This window comes from Dama dama, chromosome 12 (genome assembly GCF_033118175.1).
Source record: "Dama dama isolate Ldn47 chromosome 12, ASM3311817v1, whole genome shotgun sequence".
In the NCBI taxonomy this organism is placed as follows: domain Eukaryota; kingdom Metazoa; phylum Chordata; class Mammalia; order Artiodactyla; family Cervidae; genus Dama; species Dama dama.
In genome coordinates, this window is record NC_083692.1 from 1,108,221 (window position 1) to 1,131,803 (window position 23,583).

The 23,583-nt window shown below is 41.8% G+C and overlaps 1 protein-coding gene across 15 annotated transcripts in view; it reads left to right on the forward strand.

Moving 5' to 3' along the window:
* The window catches only part of LOC133065912 (GPI ethanolamine phosphate transferase 2-like), a 50,658-nt gene extending 27,156 nt beyond the window's left edge, over positions 1–23,502 (forward strand). For 2 of the 15 annotated variants that reach the window (XM_061156387.1, XM_061156397.1), the window contains exons 10-12: positions 1,982–2,173; positions 5,711–6,020; positions 21,102–23,499. In XM_061156387.1, coding sequence (XP_061012370.1) covers positions 1,982–2,173; positions 5,711–6,020; positions 21,102–21,194 — 595 coding nt within the window. In that variant the 3' untranslated portion in view covers positions 21,195–23,499. Of the gene's footprint in view, positions 1–1,981; positions 2,174–3,706; positions 3,782–4,804; positions 6,021–8,773; positions 14,571–14,616 lie in introns of those variants that run through there. The other 13 variants (XM_061156392.1, XM_061156393.1, XR_009695031.1 and 10 more) reach the window with 12 other exon arrangements.
* The last annotated feature ends 81 nt before the right edge of the window (positions 23,503–23,583 follow it).

A 23,583-nucleotide genomic window follows, 5' to 3' on the forward strand; every position in this document is an offset into this window, starting at 1 on the left:
GTAGTTTGGTTTTTCATTGCCGAATCACTGTAAGTGTTCCTGTTTGAAAACCAGTGAGTTTTATAATGATCACTGCAGCAGGATGTACTTCATCACTCGCTGCCCTGTCCCCCACCGTGCGGGCTGGGACGACAGGCTGAGCGGGAGCCCTGTGCCCCCGCCCCTCTCTGTCCCCCTGCCTCCCCCACCCCCCACCCCCAGAGGGGCAGCTGCATTGGCTGGAGCCTGGAGGCGTGTCTTCAGCTGCTTCTGAGGCCTCTCACGGGTGGCTGGGTAACCCAGTGGAAAGTATAGCAGGTACAGAGGGCTGAAGTGAAGAGAAGAAGCTAGGACAGAAAAGACCAAGATTTGGCTGTATCGTAAATTTTACTGTCGACGAAGTCTTAGGAAACAACTCAAGTAAGAGCACAGCAAAATGAAAAAACATTCCCAGGAGAGACCAGCAGAGGTCACAGCAAAGGTCACTGTCGTGTCACTGGGGAGAGCTTGAGAACTGTTGGCAGAACGCAAGACTCACAACTATGGTAGACACACTCCTCAGGGAGGGAGTCCCAGAGGAAAGATCAGGGAAAGGCATGCTCCTGGCTGGTGATTTGGCAGCGTCAAATCACAAAGTGCAGTTTTATCCCTGGTGAGGATTTGGCGAGCACCAGAGCACCCTGGGACCACACACTGGCACAGTCCTTTTGGATAAGTCCTTCTGGAACTCTACACCAAAGGCTGTAAGATTATTTATTCCTCTGGCCAAATAATTCTTATGGTAAATTTCTCCCCAGTGATAATAGTACTAGCAAATCTTTGGCAACCACGGTAACCACAGGTAGCATTTTTCAGGTACCTGCTGTGTGCCCACTCATTCCATTTTCACAGCAGCCTTGAAAAGAGCGTACTGGCCTGTCCCTACTTGGGGTGTGAAAGCAGAGGGGAGCTGAGGCGTGGCGGGCAGAGCCAGAGCTTGTGAGGGTGAGAGCGCCAGGGCAGCACAATGACCTTCTAATTTTCCTGGGACATTGCAGCACTGCGGGAGGACTTGGTGGTTTCCATCCCCAGATGCACCAACAGGCGTGCGTGCAAAGGCACACCCACCACCCTTGCCCCCTCTCCAGGGTGTGGCTGTGCCCACTCCTCAGTCTGGACCCTCCCCCAGCACACTGGCCCCCTGCACCTTTCCATCGGGGCATGACTCTCCCAGTCCGTTTGTGAGGAGGCTGCAGTTTCAGTGATTCCTCCTCCAGGACAAAGCCTTCAGGAGGCACCCAGAGACACCCAAAATTGCCGCCTCTATGCTGTGCTTTCCATTTGTGACAGTGATCCAGGATCTGCATAAAGTGCAGCTTGCAGAGCAACAGTGGAGGCCCCAGTGTAACCCTGTCACCATCCCCAGGACCCACGCCCTGACACTGGCCTCCTTTCCCTGCATCTTTCCTAGTAGTTTTTCCATGTGGTTTGTATGCATCTTGACTCATCCACTTCACAGGTATTGTTTGGGCTTCATGACCATGAGCTTCAGTGAACAAAACGGGAAAGCCCTGCCGCCCAGGACAGCTCACCTAGGTAGCAGGGGGCATGGGCAAAGGCCAGGCAGAGAGACAGCTGTGACAGCCATGTGCCCAGCCTCTCTGCTGGGGTACCTGCAAGGGGGCAGACACTCCCGAGTGATTGCCTCTGCACTGACAAGTGAATGGAAGAGGATGGTGCCAGGACATGTCCTCCTGTGAGCGGGTGCGCGTTGGTAACCACACCGTTTGCCCAGACCCTCCTCACCTGTGGTTGGGGAAAGTGAGGCAGCCCCAGAAAGGAGAGCCAGCAGTTTTGCCCTGACCCATGCAGAGCCGATGGTGGGGACCAGTTGTGAATGAGCAATGAGAGTTTGGGTTAACAGTCCTTTATTTGTTCCATTCTTAGAAAGCCACGTATGTAGACCCATAACGTCACTAGTTGTCCTTGATAGTAACTTCTGGCACCTTACATTTCATCCCAGCTCTGATCATAAGGCTGAACTCTCCGTTCTGGCTGTACTTTCCCTCGCCATGATTTTTGTGTTGGTTCAGAAGAGGTGCTCCCTCACATCAAAAGTGGCCATGGCGTTTGGCCTGCTGGGCATCTATTGCTACCGGGCGGCCATTGGAAATGTGCTGTTCCCATGGAAACAAGACAACAAAGATGTTTCAAAGTAAGTGTACTAGCAGACACAAGCACTTGTTCCTAGACCTGTTGTGATGTTTTATGTACTAAAAATGCCGTGCAATCTTGAGAACGTTAGAGTTGGTTTTTGTGAATTGTGATTTTGTCAACAGTCACTGAGAACACCTCAGTGAGCAGTTCTGTTAGCCTCTTCTTTTGGTAGGAGAGAGACAAATAACTTGGAAGTAAGGTCACTGAGGTGTTTTGGTTTTTTTTTTAAATAAGGGATTGTTTAAAAATAAAGAATTTAAAGGATTTCATTTTGCTCCACTAAGAAGTAACTAGTAATGAGGATAATAATGAGTGGATACTCCTAGCAGTTGGGGGTGGAGCATGGCAGAAAGTCCAACTTTCCCATAATTTACATGAGCTCCTGCAGCTGGCTCCTGCAAATTGTCAGTACCACTTTCTGCACATCACAGGGGCTTTCTCTGTTTTTAACAGAGAAAGGATTGGGGCAAGCAGACCCTGTTTTGGAAGACTATTCATAAAATGTGTTAAGAATCTTGATTTTGTCCAACCTTCTGACTTGGGTGTACTCTTAGAATTCATCTCAAAGATACAGCCAGACATGAAGCAAGAGACTGGGATATGGGTATGTTCTCTGAAGCATTACTTACAGTTGCACATAGTGAAAAATGAGGTGATTGGCCAGCAGCTGTGAATGAGTCTCTGAGGTCTATGGATCTTTCAGGTCTTTAATCCATTTTGAATTTATGTTTGTGTGTGGTATGAGAAAGTTGTCTGGTTTGATTCATTTGCGTGTAGCTTTCTAGTTTTTCCAACACCACTTATTAAACAGATGGTCTTTCCCCCATTGTATAGTGTTGCCTCATGTGTCGTCAGTTAATTCCCCACATAAGTGTAGGTTCATCTTGGTTCTATATTCCATTCCATCAATCTATATGTGTGTGTGATGTGTGTGTTTGTGCCTGTTCCTTACTGTTTTGTTAAGTGCAGCTATGTAGTATGTTTTAAAGTTAAGGCTTGTGATAGACCTCCAGCTTTGTTCTTCTTTCTCAAGATTGTTTTGGCTAGTTGAAATCTTTTGTGTTTCCTTACAAGTTTTAAAATTTTTAAATTACCTGTTCTAGTTCTGTGAAAAATAGCATTTGTATTTTGATCAGGATTACATGAATATGTAGATTGCCTTGAGTAGATGATCGTTTTAACAATATTAATTTTTCCAATCCAAGAACATGGTACGTCTAAACATGTCTTTACATCAGTTTGTGCTGTCTTCAGTTTCTTTCATGAGTATCTTACAGTTTTCTGAGTATAGTTCTTTTATCTCCTTCTTAGATTTATTTCTAAGTGTTTTATTACTTTGATGTGGTTGTCAGTGGGATTGTTTTCATTTATGATAATTCGTTGTTACAGAAATGTAAAATATTTCTGTATATTAATTTTGTATTATTCAGCTGTACTGAATTCATTGATGAGCTCTAGTGGTATTTTGGATTTTCTATGTATTCTATCATGGCATCTGCAAGCAGTGACAGTTGTATTTCTTCCTTTTCAGTTTGGAGTCCTTTTATTTCTTTTTCTTATCTGACTGCTATGGCTAGGACTGCCAATTTTATGCTGAATAAAAGTGGTGAGTGGACATCCTTGTCTTGTTCTTAGTCTAGATCTTTTCACCATCGAATATGATGTTAACTGTGGGCTTATCACATATGGCCTTTATTATGTTGAGGTATGCTCCCTCTATACCCACTTTCTGGAGAATTTTTTAAATCATAAATGGATGTTGAATTTTGTCAGAAGCTTTTTCCACATCTATTGAGGAGGATCATGTGGTTTTTATTCTTCAGTTTGTTAATTTGGTATATAACCTTGATTGTTTTTTGGATATTGAACCATCTTTGCATCCCTGGGATAAATCCCACTTCATCACAGTGTATGATCCTTTTAATGTTTTTTTGAATTTGGTTTGCTACTATTTTGTTGATGATTTATTATCTGTGTTCATCAGTGATGTTGGCTTATAATTTTTTGTGTGCAATATCTTTATCTGGTTTTGATATCAGGGTTATGCTGGCCTCATAATGTAAGTTTGGAAGCATTCCTTCCTCTGCAATTTTTGGAATAGTTTGAGAAGGATAGGTTTTCTCTAAACGTTTGGTATTGCTTTGCTAGTCAGAGAAAGAAAAGCAAGTGTTACCCTCTCTGAAAACGTGTCAGGGTGAATTTTGAGAGCTATGGCCAGATTGTTTGGGTGGCCAAGAGGCACAGGGGGCACACCTGGAAATAGGGCCTATCACCTGATGTGGGGAGTCGAGATGATGCTGAGGGCCTGGCTCAGGGGACAGCTGGCAGGCCTTCCTGTGAAAGGAAGGTCAGGTGGGGAGGGCATGGTGATAAGACACCTTAAAGGCTGTTTATCTCAAAGTCGGAGTTCTGTGCAGATGTCAAGACTGAATGTCAAGACTGAATGTCACATGTGAGGGCATCCAACCCAGGATGGGTTGTTTAAATCTCAGTCTCTATTTGTTTAAATCTCAAAGTGTATGTTGCTTATATATAGGATCTGAAAAATGATACAAATGAACTTATTTACAAACCAAAGGGTGATACATGAGTAAATTCCTCTTTCCTCTCGGATGCACCTTTATTTCAGCATCACTCGCATCAAGATATGGATCACTTCCTTACCTTTCATGGAAGACAACAGTATGTACCTTGTTGGTGTCTAAAACATAGACCAGTGCAGCCTTTCATCAACCTGCACTGCCTGGTTCCCATTCTTCCTGTAAAATGCTTCCACTCCCCACTCCATTTATCCTGATTCCAGATGCATCCTGGTTCCAGGTCCATCCTGGTTCTAGACTCCCTCCTGGTTCTAGATCTGCCCTGAGTCTAGATCTCCCTAAAAGCTGTTTCTCTCCTTTCAGTCCCCTCAGGTGCTGCTCTACATTGGTGTTCTGGAATCCTCTGCCTTTGACTCCTGACTTTCTCCTCCACTCTGAAGCCCAGACCTGGCTGGGGTGGAAGGCCTGATTTCAGTGGTTCTGGACATCCAGGCACAGCTGGGTGGTCAGGGCCAGAGGGGGACCCTTAAAGACATCAGTGGTGCTCTCCTTCCTGCTCACTGTCAGCCTGCCCAGTGTCCTCCTTGATACGGGACCCAGCCCCTTTCTTCTTGAAATGTCTTTGATTACTTGGGCCTTTGTGGATTTCTCCCTCTTTGACCTTATCCTACTGCAGCAGTTTTTCAAATTAACTATGCAGAGCAGGTGGACAGATCTTTTGGCCACAAGTGATGGCTCTGATCTTTCACCCAGGTGATCCTTGGCCACATGAGCACGATTTCCTATCAACCGGCAGGCCTGCCAGCCTCTGGGGGTCCTGGGGGGCTGATGTGCACAGGCAGACACCCCTACTTCCACAGAGCCCCCTGCGGTGGGTGGGTCCCAAAGCTTGTATTGTCACCTCAGCTCAATAGACACATGGTTTTTGTGGGAAAATACGTATTGGATTTTTTGCAGCTGGTGCTAATGAATCTGACTTGTTTTGCTTTCTTTAGGGGCATTACTGAGGCTCGTTTTGTTTATGTCTTTGTCCTTGGCATTCTGTTCACGGGCACCAAAGACTTGCTTAAATCTCAAATCATTGCTGCAGACTTCACGGCCAGGACTGTGGGCCTTTGGGAGATATACAGTGGTTTAGTTCTCCTGGCAGCGCTGCTCCTCAGACCCCACAATCTTCCTGTCTTGGTGCTGAGCCTCGCGATCCAGACCATCATGACTCAGTTCATCTGGAGGCCCCTGAGGCACAACATAACTGAGGTCACTGTGATGCATTACTGGTTTGGTCAAGCATTCTTCTATTTTCAGGTAGGTTTTCGTCATTATGGATAGAAGACTGTTAACTTTTATGTTGTTTATCTTTTAGTTTTTCTTTAAGAAATGTTTACCATAAACTGGGAAGTTTAGTGCAAGAACTGTTGGCATGGCAAGGTGAATTACGCTTAAATCATGCATATATTTATAAGATAAAGTACAGTTAGTTATTTAAGAGAGGCGTGCTTGGTGGCAGCGTGCAGCTGCTGTCAGCTTTGCTGGTGACTGCTCTCCCTGCTCCCTGGCTCCCAGCACTGGGCGCCGCGGGGGCTCCGCTCGGCTGTTACTCTCCTGGGACCCGTGCGTGTCGCATCTCCTCTTCAGTGCTGAAGGGCCCATAGAGGCAGACCCAGCCATCTCCAGGGCAGACCTCAGGGTGCAGCTGTGTGCTTGGGACAGCACTGGGCAGGTGGACAGAGGTCCAGCTCCTGGCCTTGGAAGGACCGGGTTCCACCTCAGCCTTCGGCCCTGCCCTTGACCTGTTCCCCGTACCCGGAGTGCAGCTCACCAGAGTCTCCCACTTGCCCCCAGTGGCACAGCAGACCCTGCCGCCTGATCAGGAAGGTGCCCATAGGCTCCCTGTGAACTGAACAGTTCTGCCCAACGCTGAGGCCTCAGTGTCAGGACGACTGGCTGCAGGTCACGCCCCCAAGCAAGGAGACAGCCTCTTGACATTCAGTTTGCTTCTCTGCCACATGTGCCCTCATCCCACGGCAGGACATGAAGCTTCCATGACAGGATGTGATGCTGGCACATCTCAGGCACTGCCCACAGGCAGCCAGAGCACATGTGTCTGACAGCCACGGGTGTGCCTGCAGCAGGCACCGTCAAACGTGCTGCAGGGCCCTGAGGAGCAAAATCAACACAGGTCAGCCCTGTGGAGCTGGAAAAGGTCAGTTTTCATTCCAATCCCAAAGATAGGCAGTGCCAAAGAATGCTCAAACTACCACACAATTGCACTCATCTCAGTTCAGCTCAGTTCAGTCGCTCAGTCATGTCCGACTCTTTGCAAAACCATGGACTGCAACACACCAGGCCTCCCTGTCCATTGCCGACTTCCGGAGTTTACTCAAACTCATGTCCATTGAGTCGGTCATGCCGTCCAACCATCTCATCCTCTGTCGTCCCCCTCTCCTCCTGCCTTCAGTCTTTCCCAGCATCAGGGCCTTTTCAGATGAGTCAGCTCTTTGCAACGGGTGGCCAAAGGACTGGAGTTTCAGCTTCAGCATCAGTCCTTCCAGTGAATATTCAGGACTGATTTCTTTTAGAATGAACTGGTTAGATCTCCTTGCAGTCCATGGGACTGTCAAGAGTCTTCTCCGGCACCACAGTTCAAAAATATCAATTCTTCAGCGCTCAGCTTTCTTTAGAGTCCAACTCTCACATCCATACATGACTACTGGAAAAACCGTAGCCTTGACTAGATGGACCTTTGTTGGCAAAGTAATGGCTCTGCTTTTTAATATGCTGTCTTGGTTGGTTATAACTTTTCTTCAGGAGGAAGGGTCTTTTCATTTCATGGCTGCAGTCACCATCTGCAATGATTTTGGAGCCCCCCAAAATAAAGTCTGTCACTGTTTCCATTGTTTCCCCATCTATTTGCCATGAAGTGATGGGACCAGATGGCATGATCTTAGTTTTCTTGATGTTGAGTTTTAAGCCAACTTTTTCACTCTCCTCTTTCACTTTCAACAAAAGGCTCTTTAGTTCTTTGATTTCTGATGTAAGGGTGGTGTCATCTCCATATCTCACTTGCTGGCAAAGTAATGCTCAAAATTCTCCAAGCGATTCTTCAACAGTACGTGAACCAAGAACTTTTAGCTGTTCAAGCTGGACTTAGAAAAGGCAGAGGAACCAGAGATCAAATTGCCAATATCCATTGGATCATATAAAAAGCAAGAGAATTCCAGAAAAATATCTATTTCTGCTTCACTGACTATGCTAAAACCTTTGACTGTGTGGATCACAACAAACTGGAAAGTTCTTAAAGAGAAGGGAATACCAGACAACCTGACGTGCCTGCTGAGAAATCTGTATGTAGGTCAAGAAACAACAGTGAGAACCAGACATGGAAAAATGGACTGGTTCAAAAATGGGAAAAGAGTACATCAAGTCTATATATTGTCACCCTGCCTGCTTATTTAATTTATATGCAGGGTACATCATGCAAAATGCCAGACTGAATGAATCGCAAGCAGGAATCAAGATTGCCAGGAGAAATATCAATAACCTCAGATATGCAGATGACACCACCCTTATGGCAGAAAGTGAAGAGGAACTGAAGAGTCTCTTAATGAAGGTGAAAGAGGAGAGTGAAAAAACTGGCTTAAAACTCAACATTCAGAAAAACGAAGATCATGGCATCCAGTCCCATCACTTCATGGCAAATAGATGGGGAAACAGTAGAAACAGTGACAGACTTTATTTTCTTGGGCTCCAAAATCACTGAAAATGGTGACTGCAGCCATGAAATTAAAAGAAACTTGCTCCTTGGAAGAAAAGCTATGCCCAACCAAGACAGCATATTAGAAAGCAGAAACATTACTTTGTCGACAAATGTCTATATAGTCAAAGCTATGGTTTTTCCAGTAGTCATGTATTGATGTGAGAGTCACACCATAAAGAAGGCTGAACGCCAAAGAGTTGATACTTTTGTGGTGCTGGAGAAGACTCTTGAAAGTCCCTTGGACAACAAGGAGATCAAACATGTATCCTAAAGAAAATCAATCTCAAATATTCATTGGAAGGACTGATGCTGAAGCTGAGCCTCCAGTACTTTGGCCACCTGATGTGAAGAGCTGACTCATTAGAAAAGCCCCTGATGCTGGGAAGGATTTGAAGGCGAGAGGAGAAGGGGACGACAGAGAGCAAAATGGATGGCATCATCGACTCAGTGGACATCAGTTTGAGCAAGTTCTGGGAGAGGTGAAGGATAGGGAAGCCTGGCATGCTGCAGTCATGGGTCACAAAGAGTCAGACACAACTGAGAGACTGAACAATAACAACGTATAAAGATTACTTACTGAAAAATTTCCAGGAGAATAAAAAAATGAATGTAATGTATATGCAAATGATATTCTCAGGTTCTAAACAACAATCTTGAAAGTTAGAAAACAATAATTCAAAACATGCCTTTAAAATTTGAAAGAGTGTAATTTCCAATCCAGAATTCTAGTCCCAGGAACACTCTTAATCAACTTCAGAAAAGAACAGAAACAGATTGTCAGGTTTCAGAATTTTTATTTATCATACATCCTTTCTGAGGAAGCTTACTGGGAAAAATGTTCCTTTGAAATAGGGAAATAGAACAAAACATAGGATACATAATATTTCAGAAAGAAGTAAGGAGTGTTGAAAAGACCCACAGCTGCCAGATAAGAGTCAGTGAGCTCAAGGCTCCAAAGAGCATTTTCCTGAGGAAAAAAAAATGGCATTAAAAGATTGACCAACATGTTTACTGCATTGATTGAATCCCTACAGCTCTGATGGAGAATCTGGAGGATGAATTAACAAAAGCACCCAGGGGAAATAGCAAAAATAGGATAATCATTAATTCTAAGAAAAACAAAACATTGTGTAAAACAGAAAATATCCTCAATACTTTATGTGACTCAGTCATGAGCTATTTATATAAAATAACATTCTAAATATTGATTTAACCAGAAACGGTTATTTAACTTGCTGGGAGAAAAGGAGGGGAGGTGATAGACACCCAAATTCCCATGTTCTATAGTAAAAGTGTTCAGATTTAATGTTTTTAGAGCAGAATATACATGACGTTTAGAAAACAGAGGGAAATATTGGAAGAGTAAGTGAAAACAGCCCATAAGGTTTGCTCTGGGCAGCAAGGCCTAGGATGAAGAGAAGGAAAATAGCTGTTTTTTAAATCACACGCTTTGCACTGTTATTTGTCTCTGTCAACTGTGTGCATGAATTATTTTAATAAACATTCTTTTTAAGTATTAAGCAGTTGGAAGAAAATTTCTTTTTTTTTTATTCTGACCTATTATCTGCCTCTCTACCTTCTGGTCCTAATTATCCTCCTCATGACTCAACATATAAAAGTATTGATTGTTTCTCTTCATCCTGACTATCTTTCAAGTACTTTAAACCAGATATCTTCTTCTTCCTTCAGTTTGCATGTATAAGGGCTACAACCTCCCTTTTCATTCAACTGCACGTTATATGAAACCATTGTCTCCTTGACCTGGTTGCTTGTCTCTTTACTCAACAGCATGGTATCCAGAGCTAAGAAGGATACTCCAGAGATAGTCTGTCTAATTTACAGCAACATCATCACTTCTTTCATTCTGTACATTATAATCCATTAAAGACAACAAAGATCACATTAACTGTCTTAGAATCTGAAACACATTAATGCTTCACAGTGAAATTTTAAAGTCTCTTCCACCTAAAATATTCTTAAGTCACCGATCCACAGGGTGGAATTTGTTGTTTGAATTTCTTTTTCTGTATCTTCGTGAATATCCTTATATTTACTCTATTAAAGTGCAATTGATTAAATTCACCTTATAGTCAAATTAAAAAGAAAATATATTTGGCTCCTGATTTATTCATAGAAAATATTGCCCATCTCTTCCAAATTTGCATCACACATAAATGTGTTATCTATACTTTCCATTCAGGTCTTCAGTAAGAATGGCAAACACCACCAGGTTAACAACCATCTGTTAGCCTGTTTTAAGTTTCAAGTTGTTCAACTGTCAATAGATCATCAAATCTAGCCAAGAACCAGATACACCAAGTAGATAACAGATCTATAGTGTAGCTGTTTGTTAGTGCAGTCATTGAAAAGACAAATTAATATAATTAAATGTACTGCTCTCTTTTTCTGACATGAATTATTATAAAACAAACACAGGCAGCTACTATCATTTCTATTTTATTAGATATTCAGACACAGAGCTGTCATTTGACTTGTCTGTTATCTTATAGAGGCAAACCTGGGTGCAGGCTTTGATTCTGGCTCCTGACTTACAGGCCTGTCTTCTAAAAGTCTCTTGGGGTATGTTCCTATTGTTGCCGTCGTTAGCTTAACGTGAGTTTGTGAGCCAGAGACTTTTATCTTCATACTCACACCCTGAAACCCCACGTGGACACAGCATAGCTCAGTCCTGGAGGCCATGCCATATATATTTAAATTGTAATGGGCAGACCCCAGCCTCACCAGACCCAGCTATTCCCATTGCTTTCTGCCAACTGACTGAAGACACAGCTTTAAGCCATTGGAACTTCCTGGGCAAAGAGTCTGTACTTTGACATTTGCATTTATCTTATTATGTTTGATTGGCACATTGAGATCCATAAGCTTGTGGTTAATATACTGCCAAGGATTCTTAATTAAGCTGGTTGTGCAAAAAATGCATCAGAGTCTCTTGAGAAATGTATAATCTTTGCCAGTCATTCACATTGAATTTCCTTTGCTGCTCTGGTGGCATAGCAATAGTGTTACAGGGAAGATTGGAGGTTTGACATAACAAGCTTCCAGTAATCTGGTCCTGCCATTTGAGATGGGAAGCTAGAAAAACCGTCATGATAGAGAGGGGAGACAGCAGAATTTGTTGTTGTTCAGCCGCTAAGTCATGTCCAACTCTTTGTGACCACATAGACTGTAGTACACCAGACTCCCCTGTCCTTCACTAGTTCTCAGAGTTTGCTCAAATTCATGTCCACTGAGTCAGTGATGCTATCTAACCATCTCATCCTCTGCAGCAGCCCCCCTCCTTTTTTTTGCCTTCAAACTTGCCCAGCATCATAGGCTATTCCAATGAGTCAGTTCTTTGCATCAGTCGGCCAAAGCATTAGAGTTTCAGCTTCAGCATCAGTCCTTCCAATGATATTCAGGCTTGATTTCTTTAGGATTGACTGATTTGATCTCCTTGTTGTCCAAGGGAATCTCAAGAGTCTTCTCCAGGGCCACAGTTGGAAAGCATCAGTTCTTCAGACCTTAGCTTTCTTTATGGCACAATGCTCACATCCATAAGTGAGTACTGGAAAAGCCACAGCTTTGACTATATGGACTTTTGTTGGCAAAGCGAGGCCTCTATTTTCAATATGCTGTCTAGAGTTTCCCTGGTAGCTCACGCAGTAAAGCATCTGTATGCAACACAGGAGACTCCGGTTCAATCCCTGAATTGGGAAGATTCCCTGGAAAAAAGAATGGCAACCAACTCCGGTATTCTTGCCTTTAGAATTCCATGGACAGAGGAGCCTGGCAGACTACAGTCCATAGGGTCGCAAAGAGTCGGACATGACTGACTTTCACTTTCACTAGCTTTGTCATAGCTTTTCTTCCAAGGAGCAAGTATATTTTAATTTCATGGTTTCCGTTTTTTCCCCTCCTATTTACCATGAAGTGATGGGACCAGATGCCGTGATCTTAGCTAGTGTCCTGTAAGGCAATGGGTCTCAAACTTTGCTGCCAGGACCAGCAAGACCATTATCAACTGGCAACTTAGAAATGCAAATTTTCAAGTCCCACTACAGAGCTTTTTAATCAAATCTTCAGGGAAGGGCCCAGAAATGGATGCTTTAACAAGTCACCCAGATTGCTTTGAAGCAGTCCAGTTTGAGAACCACTGCTATAAAGGAACCACTGAGATTTTCCAAGATGGGAACCTCTCAGAGGAGATGATAGAGTGATTCTGAGCAAAGCAAGGACAGCTTGTGGAGGACTCAAGGCTGAGTGGACTCATTTTCTCACTTTTTCCCCTGTCTGCTTGGCTGTCATTGCATTAGCATCCTCTGTGTGGCCAAAGTCACAGGGACCCCAGTGTCCATCAGACATCCTTAGAAATTCCTTCAGGAAGCAGCATTCCCGTAGAAGAGGTATGATGGCTTTTCTTCCCATGATCCATTACCTGCCAAAGTAACTTCCACTTTTATCTTCTGTTTCCTTCACTCTACCTCAGGACCATAAGCCTGGGGGAACATTAACTTTGTAGACTGCAGACATTATGCATTAATATTGTTCACATATTCCCTCCTTATCCTGTTCAGGGTTACTCCGGGCATTCCCTCTGTGGCCTGACCAGCAGCATGTGGTTTAAATACAGTCAAGAGATCAGTAGTAAGCCACTGAGGGCTGGGCAGCTCTGTTTCCCTTACACCCTGTTGAAATCAAATGATCCCACTCTCAGTTTTGTTCCAAACCCCTAAGTGATGTTGAGACATCTCAACTCTGATGTGCACGCTGAGACTCTGCTAAATAAAGAGAATGAGTGTCGGGCTTTACTCCAAGTAGGATTTGGTGCCATTTCTCTCGATTGTCATATATACCACATATCCCTATAACATGCAACCCTGCACACCAGCTATCCTACTATGAACAGAAGGCCTATGAGGGTACGTGCTGAAACAAGTGCATTTAAATCTTTGCAATCTGTAGATTCCTAGGTTGTTTTCCCCTTGCTGTTCACTCGGTGTGCCTAACCTTTGGCAAACAACTGCAGAGCTGCGACCGAGCCGCGAGTTTTATTTGCTGCCTTTGGTCATTTTCAGTCTCTTTGCAGAACCAAATGCTAGAGTAAAAGTCCATGGAAAGCAGGTTAGTGTAAGCTCCGTTCTGACCCCACATATTACCAAGAATCCCTGCATGAACTTAAGGCAAGGACGTAGTTTCTGCTTGGACCTGGAACACCATAAATCCAATAACTATGGTTCCACCACCCCCAAGACAACTGGCATGGCTGCTTCCCAATATTTATTACCACATGTAAGAACTTACAAATGCCAACATGAGTATATTGCCTACACCTGGAAAATTATTTCTGGTTTGTCAGAAAATCCAAAATGCTTTTGTTTGATGTTAGTGTGGTGCAGTTATTGTTCAGTGCCATTTGTATGACAATCACTTCACAGCATCAGAAGGGGTGGGAGTCTCCAGGAGAACCTCCAGGTCTCATATTGTATCATCCTTTTCTCCATAAATGCCAACTAACAAGCCTCTCTTCATATGTGCCAGCATTTAAAGATTTCAAAGACACAGGTAGCCAGTGAGTTGTATTCATAGTTATCTGCTATAGTTAGTTGAGTTGTTATTTTGCACGAGTGAGAAAATGTGTTTGATGAGCAATTCCATGAGTATCGCGTCTGTGTCAGCCACTGTGCTGGGGACAGTGGACCCTGCCCCTGCCCCAGGAAGCTGACATCCTTTGGCACCATTAGGAGTCCAAGTGGCTCTCTCCCTGCTGGTTTACCAACACGCTTAAGTATCTCATGTTATCTGAGCAGTTCTTAGATATTCTTTGTTGCACTATGGGAAGGAGTTAGTTATATTGGCATTGTAACATAGCTACTAAAAAGGCACTTAAAACTCTTAATTCATAGTGTCTAATAGTCAATTCACTTCAGTTCAGTCGCTCAGTCGTGTCTGACTCTTTGTAGTCCCGTGGACTGCAGCACATCAGGCTTCCCTCTCCATCACCAACTCCCGGAGCTTGCTCAAACTCATGTCCATTGAGTCGGTGATGCCATCCAACCATCTCATCCTCAGTCATCCCCTTCTCCTCCTGCCTTCAATCCTTCCCAGCACTGGGGTCTTTTCGACTGAGTCCATTCTTCACATCAGGTGGCCGAAGTATTGGAGCTTCAGCTTCAACATCAATCCTTCCAATGAACATCCAGGACTGATTTCCTTTAGGATTAACTGGTTGGATCTCCTTGAAGTCCAAAGGACTCTCAAGAATCTTCTCCAACACCACAGCTCAAAAGCATCAATTCTTCAGTGCTCAGCTTTCTTTATGGTCCAACTCTCACATCCATACATGACTACAGGAAAAACCATTGCTTTGACTAGATGACCTTTGTTGGTAAAGTAATGTCTCTGCTTTTTAATATGCTGTCTTGGTTGGTCATAGATTTTCCTCCAAGAAGTGAGCATCTTTTAATTTTATGGCTGCAGTCACCATCTGCAAACCCAAGAAAATAAAGTCTGTCACTGTTTCCATTATTTCCCCATAGATTTGCCATGATGGACAAGATACCATAATCTTCTTTTTTTGAATATTGAGTTTTAAATAAGATACAGTTTTCAGGAAGAAAGATTTTTCTTTAAAAAATCAATAGTAACAATAAATTATGTACTTAGAAAAAAAATATGAATGTGAAACCACATGTAATCTTGACCACCAGGGGAAAAAAAACTTGAAATTTTTGTGTAACTCTATAGATACAACTATTTACAAACACCAAATAAAGATTAAATTTGTATTAAGTAGCTTCAAATCTGGTTTTTATATGAGCATTTTTCTTTTCATTTAAGTTACAATGGTTACATAATATTCCACTATTTGAAATATGCTATGATTTTTTTAAACCATCTTCTACTGTAGTACATTTAATCTTCCTAAGGTGAAAGAGGAGAGTGAAAAAGTAGACTTAAAACTCAACATTCAGAAAACTAAGATCACGGCACTTTATGGCAAATAGATGGGGAAACAATGGAAATAGTGACAGACTATTTTCTTGGGCTCCAAAATCACTGCAGATGGTGACTGTAGCCATGAAATTAAAAGACTCTTGCTCCTAAAAAAAGCTATGACGAACCTAGACAGCATATTAAAAAGCAGAGACATTACTTTACTAACAGAGGTTTGTCTAGTCAAAGCTATGGTTTTGATGTACTGATGTGAGAGTTGTTGTGTATTCATGTATGGATGTGAGAGTTGGACTATAAAGAAAGCTGAGCGCCGAAGAATTGATGCTTTTGAACTGTCGTGTTGGAGAAGACTCTTGAGAGTCCCTTGGACTGCAAGGAGATCAAACCAGTCAATCCTAAAGGAAATCAATCCTGAATATTCATTGGAAGGATTGATGTTGAAGCTGAAACTCCAATACTTTGGCCACCTGATGCAAAGAACTGACTTATTGGAAAAGACCCTGATGCTGGGAAAGATTGAAGGCAGGAGGAGAAGGGGACGACAGAGGATGAGATGGTTGGATGGCATCACCGACTCAATGGACACGAGTTTGAGCAAGCTCTGGGAGTTGGTGAAGGACAGGGAGGCCTAGCGTGCTGCAGTCCATGGGGTTGCAAAGAGTCAGACACAACTGAGCAACTGAACTCAACTGAACTGAACTGAATATTTCATCAGTTTTAAGGACTGATGTTCTATGACTAACATTCTGATACATATTTGTCTTTATTTCTAATTTATCCTTAGGCTGTATACCTAGAAGCAGATAAATACCTAGGTTAAGAATTATTAGATCTTTTACTATCTTTGTTACGAATTGGCAAAAATGTTTTCCAGAAATGTTATACCAATGTAAATTCTCATCAGGTATATTTTAAGAGCACCTCTGAGACCATGAGTTTGTTTGTTTTTCAGAATCTTGTATAAGACATTAAAACATCTTATAAGTCAAAAAGTGTATAGTTTTCCTAAACAATCTTTCCTCCAACTGACTGTTTTTAACATTATTCTTTGTACCATTTTGTTCAGGATATATGGGCTGCACAGATAAGATGAATGTTTTCTAGAACAGTAATCTTATAAAAGCTATGATGTGGTCATCACAGGGTGTATCCTATGCCCTTTTTTTGCTTATGCGTGTGTGCACAGTCGTGTCTGATTCTTTGCAACCCCATGGACTGCAGCCTACCAGGCTCCTCTGTCGATGGCAAGAATACTGGAACGGGCTTCCATTTCCTCCTCTTTGCTTATATCATCCTGTTTTTTCTTTTCTTTTGGAAAAGCATATCATATCTTCCCTTAGGCACAGGATATACAGGGTATGACCAAGGCTGGTTATTCCAATATGGTCATATGACTTTACTGGAACAGTCATAGTGTTTCCTAAGAGCTAAGAGGGAGTCCAGGAAGTCATTCTGACTATCACAAGAAGAGCCCCTGCCTGCAGATTGAAATTAAGTAGAGACAAGCAAAAGAATACAGGAGAACCCTAATGACAATTTTTGATTGCCAGGATGCAGCTATTATCTGAAGTTGGCTCTGTTCCAAGAATTCTAAGTTTCATGAGACAGTAGTTACTATTTAGTTCAAATAGGTTATAGACTTTTGATACCTTCAAACCAAAAAAACAAACAAACAAACAAACAAAAACCCTTATTTGAATATACAACTCCAAACTATCCCACAGAGCTATAGGAGATATAAAATCTTAGGCCAAGTCAGAACCACATTGAGTAGAATGAAGTTTATGGGGTTGGTGGAGGAATTTATCAGTTTGATCAGAACTACATATCTAAGGAATGGAACAAATTATCAGGTTAAATAAAATGAAATGTTATGTTATGCTCTATAAATAGATTTTCCAAAGATTTTCAGCTTTCCTATAGGAAAAGGAAAAGTGACGGCAGAGGATGAGATGGTTAAACAGCATCACCCACTCAATGGACATGATTCTGAGCAAACTCCAGGAGATGGTGAAGGACAGGGGAGCCTGGAGTGCTGCAATCCATGAGGTCCCAAAGAGTCAAACACGACTGAGTGACTGAAGAACAGCAACCAAAGGAAAGAATCCGAGTTCATCAGTGTAAATGGTCATCTCTGCCTATGGGGTTAAAATCAGATGGTCCTAGATCTTTTTTTCTTTTTTGGCTAAAAACCTCAAAAGAAAGGAAAATGGACACAATGGTGTTGAGTACAGATGAGTGAAAGAACTGGTTTGATTCACAGCTTTTTTTGAAGATCAATGAAGAAAATTTTATGCTATGATTCCATCAAACTCAGCACTGCATTGTATTACTGGGCTAAAACTCTCTGTAAACCTGCAAATATATGGCGGTTGGTGTAGTCGCTAAGTCATGTTGGACTCCTGGTGACCCTGGACTGCAGCCCAGCAGGCTCTCCATCAGCAGGATTTCCTAGGCAAGAATATTGGCGTGGGTTGCCACTTTCTTCTCCAGGGAACCTTCCCAACCCAGGGACAAACCTGTATCTTCTGCATTGCAGGTGGATTCTTTACCGCTGAACCACCAGGGAAGCCCATCTAGTCATTTGAAGCACTAAATAATCATTTGCTATTATGATAAGGAATGGTTGAATATTCGTTGCTAGGGAGAAAGGTGGACACTATAAGAATAAAAGGAACAATTATCTGGAAACATAAAATGTCAAAAATCATTTCATTCAATTTCATTGCTTCAAAATATATGAAATTTAAAATGGACAGAATGACGGTACTCGTTCAGCAATCCATACAAATGGGGGCAGAGTTTCATGCAGCTTCTCAGTAAATGATAGATCAGAAACTGCTACGGACTGAATGTTTGTGCTCCCCAAAATTCATATACTGAAGGCTAACTCTCAAGGGGATGGTATTTGGAAGTGGGGCCCATGGCATGTAATTAGGGCACGGGGATGGCGCCTTCATGAATGGGATCAGTGCCCTTACAAAACAGACCTCAGAGAGCTCTCTTGCTCCCCTCTGCCACAGTGAGAAGATAGTCACCTATGGACCGGAAAGCAGGCCCTCACCAAACTTCAAACCTGCCAGCCTGGATCGTGAGATTCCCACCTCCACAACTGTGAGAAATGAATTTCTGTTGTTTATAAGCCACCCAGTATTTTTGTTGAAGCAACCTGGCTTAAGACAGAGGACAATATTTTAAAATTATAAAAAACTTTTGAATATATACATATATATATATATGTGTGTGTGTGTACATATATGTGAGCTTCCCTGGTAGCTCAGCTGATAAAGAATCCGCCTGCAATGAAGGAGAACCCAGTTTGATTCCTGGGTTGGGAAGATTCCCTGACGAAGGGATAAGCTACCCAATCCAGTATTCTTGGGCTTCCCTGGTGGCTCAGTAATCTCCCTGCAATGCGGGAGGCCGGAGTTTGACCCCTGGGTTGGGAAGATCCCCTGGGCATGGCAATTCACTCCAGTATTCTTGCTTGGAGAATCCCACAGACAGAGGAGCCTGGTCGGCTACAGTCTGTGGAGTTGCAAAGAGTTGGACATGACTGAGCAACTAAGCATATATATATATATATATATATATATATATATATTTCTATTAGAATATAGAATATATATATATAGAATATATATTATATATATATTAGAATATATATTTCTATTAGAATTAAAATACTGTTTACAATTACTTGCTATCAATCTAGTTGGCTAGAATTATGTACATCTATTTATCAATTTGGAGATTGTTTTATCTCAAGTAAAATAAAATAATATTACTAAAATTGCTTTTGGAGGTTGGTTGAAGTGAACAATACAACATAATTTGAAAATGAAATACAGAGGCTGTCTGATGCAAGTTCATGCAAACTGACTTAGAGTTTTATTTTGAATATTAGAAAACAGACTTAAATTGGGAAGTTACAGAGCTTTCTACGAACAATTGTGTATGAAAGTGAAAGCCACGTCCAACTCTTTGCGACCCCACGGACTATACAGTCTACGGAATTCTCTAGGCCAGAATACTGGAGTGGGTAGGCTTTTCCTTTTCCAGGGGATCTTCCCGACCCAGGAATCGAACCAGGATCTCCTGAATTGCAGGGGGATTCTTTACCAACTGAGCTATGACAGAAGCCCCAGTTGTGTATAGGTACATCAATTTATTGTTGTTAATCTTTGAAAAATGAATATGAGGCTTAAGTCTGGTGATTGCACATACCAGATTTGAAATTGAGAGAACAGCATCAAAACATGTGTATTATCAAGTGTGAAACAGATCACCAGTCCAGGTTGGATGCATGAGACATGTGCTCGGGGCTGGTGCACTGGGATGACCCAGAGGGATGGGATGGAGAGGCAGCGGGGAGGGGGGATCAGGATGGGGGAACACATGTAAATCCATGGCTGATTCATGTCAATGTATGGCAAAAACCACTACAATATTGTAAAGTAATTAGCCTCCAACTAATAAAAATAAATGGAAAAAAAATTGATAATTGTAAGGGTGAAGTGAAGTTGCTCAGTCGTGTCCGACTCTTTGCAACCCTGTGGACTGTAGCCTACCAGGCTCCTCCATCCATGAGATTCTCCAGCCAAGGATACTGGAGCAGGTAGCCATTCCCTTCTCCAGGGATCTTCCCAACCCAGGGATCAAGCCCAGATCTCCCGCATTGCGGGCAGACGCTTTACGGTCTGAGCCACCAGGGAAGCCCAATTGTAAGGGTATCTACTCTAAAAGCTTTACCTCAACACTTGGCGTAGTCTCCACTGGATTGCTGCTTGTTAATATCAGTCTCACTTCACAATGCTTAGGAACCTATGTCCTAAGGGCGATTTCCTTTTGGTTTAATCCCATTTATTTTTCTAACTTACATGTTGACAAAATACTATAAATTGACTTATTTATACTTTGTATAAAATGAAAGCAATAGCATTTGTTCCTTTCTTTGTTCCCATAGTGTATAAATAAAGTGATAATATGAAGGTTCCTACAAGTATGTCCAAAAGCAAATTGATAAAACATCCCCAAATACAAAAATAATTCCCATTTAAAATAGTAAACATAAATTGCAAAATCATCCATCATTTAACAAATATTAATTTGGCACTTTCTCTATCTCAGACACTATGATCAATGACAAAAATGAAGAAGGAAGGGTCCCTTTTTCCCAAAATTTTACCACCTAATAAAGGATATGAATAAATATAAAAGGGTAAATTCTGTATGTATGAAGAGGCTCTCAAAATATAATGGTCAGCTTAATCTGACGTTATCAAGAAGTAACTTGGTAAGATTTGATGTTTAAACAGAATCTTGAAGAATTATTCTTCAAGCTCATTCACTTAAAAAATGAAGAGAAATGCTGTATCAGACACAGTGACATATAATGGGAATGTGTTCATGTGGTACTTTATGGCTACACATTGAATGTATGAGTTTCAATTATGTATATAAATCACTACTCTGATGCAAGAGAAATACAGCTCAAGTGAACTTAAACATATAAGAAAAATCTGAACTGCAGAAAGTCAACAGTAATCTTTAGGGCAACGGGATCCAGAGACACAACTTCTGTTAGTACTGTTTCTCCATCTTTGTCTCTAATCTCTTCTTTGTTTTGCATCTTATCGTTTGTTCTTTTTCACTCTGCCGGGATCTCTCTACAGGGTGAAGAACATGAACACAGGGAGTTAGAGTCCCACATGCTGATAACTCCATCAAGAGAGAAGAAAGATTTTTCTCTTCCAGCTGCAGAATGAGAACCTCCAGGGAAGGAGTAATAATAAAATAGGTCCAGTCTGAGTCTTAAAAAAGGAAGCAAATATAATAGCTCCAAACATGATTACAGGTAAGGTAGGTCATAGTCGGATTATTGAGAATGGTTTAAGCTATGCAACACTTGGATTTCACCCATTATCTTAAAGGGGATCAGTGAAGGGCTTCCAATAGAAGAGTAATATATCTGGTTTCTATTCTTAAAGCACAAAGAATGATGGGGTAACAGGAGAGGGTAGGGTGGCAGGAAATGGTTGCCTTGATCTACATGCGAGATGATAATGGTTTGCATCAGAATAACAGCAGTGGAAATTTAGGAGAAATTGAGTAAATGGGACTAGTACTCACTAGTCATATGTGTGTGGGAAGGAAAACTGTACGGAATGACTAGAAGACTTCTGGTTTGAGTGCTAGGTACATGATGGTACTGTTAACCAAAATGAGACAAAGAGGAAAGAGACAAATTCAGCCTGAACAAATGGAAGATTAAGTGAGATATCGAGGTGATGTCTATCAGCATCTTGGTTATCTAAGACTATAGAGAAGACTATAGTCATCCAAGCTGGGAATATAAAGTTGGGGAATATTCATATAGACATGGTAGTCAAAGTCATAGAGAAGACTGAGGTGGCCAGGAGAATATGTAAGGCGAGAAAAGAGAACAAAATGCAATTGTCCCTTGAAATTCTCGGGGACTCATTCCAGGACCCCATACAGATGCTCAAACTCATCATACAAAACCATGTGGTATTTGCATATAACCTACACATATCCTCCCATATACTTAAACTTATCTCTAGATTACTTATTAATATAATGCCTAATACAATGTAGATGCTATGCAAATAGTTGTAAACACAGGGTAAATTTTGAAATAAATAGTAAATAGTAAATTCTGAAATAAAAAAAAAAATAAATAGTTCCTGGTGCAGGGCAAATTCAAGTTTTGCTTTCAGAAACTTTCTTGATTTTTTAAAAAATATTTTTGGTCTATGTTTGGTTGAATCTGCAGTTGTGAAAATGAGAATATAAGAAGCATATTGCATAGAACTCTATAGACTTAATGCATGACTGTTGACTTTGTAAACTGCCTGTTTGACTGAACTATATTCCCATTATCTTTTTGGTACATTTCCAGTTGAAGTGGGCTAGTGATTCTCTTACTAGACATAATGAGGCAGAAAGGAGCTGCCTTTCTAGATATAGGGCATATATCTAGATGCCTTATATGCCTAGATATAAGGAGGCAGAAAGGACAGCTATTTTGTTTTGTTGTCTAATATGTGGAGAATGTTCAATGTGTCCATGAGAATATCTATTCTGCTCTTGTTGGTTGAGATATTCTGTATATGTCTATTAGGTTCAACAGTCTATAGCGTTGTTAAAGTCCTCTGTTCACTTGCTGATCTTCTGTTGGATTGATCTATCCATTACTAAAAGTAATGCAATTCATGGGGTCACAAAGAGTCAGACACGACTGAGTGACTGAACTGAATTGAACTGAACCACCATTTAATTCAGCAAATGCTTGTTAAGTGTCTAGGAGGCTATTCTCTGTCTGATCAAGCCATTAATAAGCAGAATTGTTCAGAGTTATGAAATGCTGACACAGTGGATATTTTTGTTATATTCCTAAATGTATAAGCCAGATTTGTGAATCTGATTCTTGGTCCAATGGGATGTATGGCCACAACCTTATTTAAAAAGATGTTCCAATTTCGGAAAGAGGCAGCCAGAGCACATGGCCTGATTGCCTAGGTAAGTAGGTGGTACTCGGCTGCTGTAGTCTCTGAACATGCTGTGGCCTCCCACTCCACGGAGAGGGAACATCACCCAGAGTGTTGCCTCTCCAGGGAGGGTCGGACCAGCCTCTGATAGCTCCAGCACCTCGCACAGACAGCGTGTGCCATTTCCAGCATCCCTGGTGTGTAATTGAGAATCTCACTCTGTTCTTCCTGAATGACAAATCAGGCTTTACAAAGGGAAAAAAGTACTGAAAATGAACACTATATTGGCAGCCTCATAGCAATGACATCAAAATGTTTGCTCGAATCTTTAGAAAAACAACAAGGCAGAAAAGGGCAGTAGAGCTTCTCTACCATCTGAGATCGTTAATTCAGTGTCTGCCATAACAAGGTGCTTGCTAATACATCTCAGGGCTGACCTGACTTCCTCTGTGTGGGTACCAGCAGGATCAGCTATCCATCTCAGTTATTGTTTGGGGCGGGGGGGGAATACTTAGACACTCTTTTCTTTTGATCTTTAGCTTGTTTATTAATGTAAGTAAATATACAAATAAATTTTACCCCCCAAATGGTGTTTTTATTCATCCTTTTCACCCAAGCATTCTCTTACAGAAAATAATTCATTTAA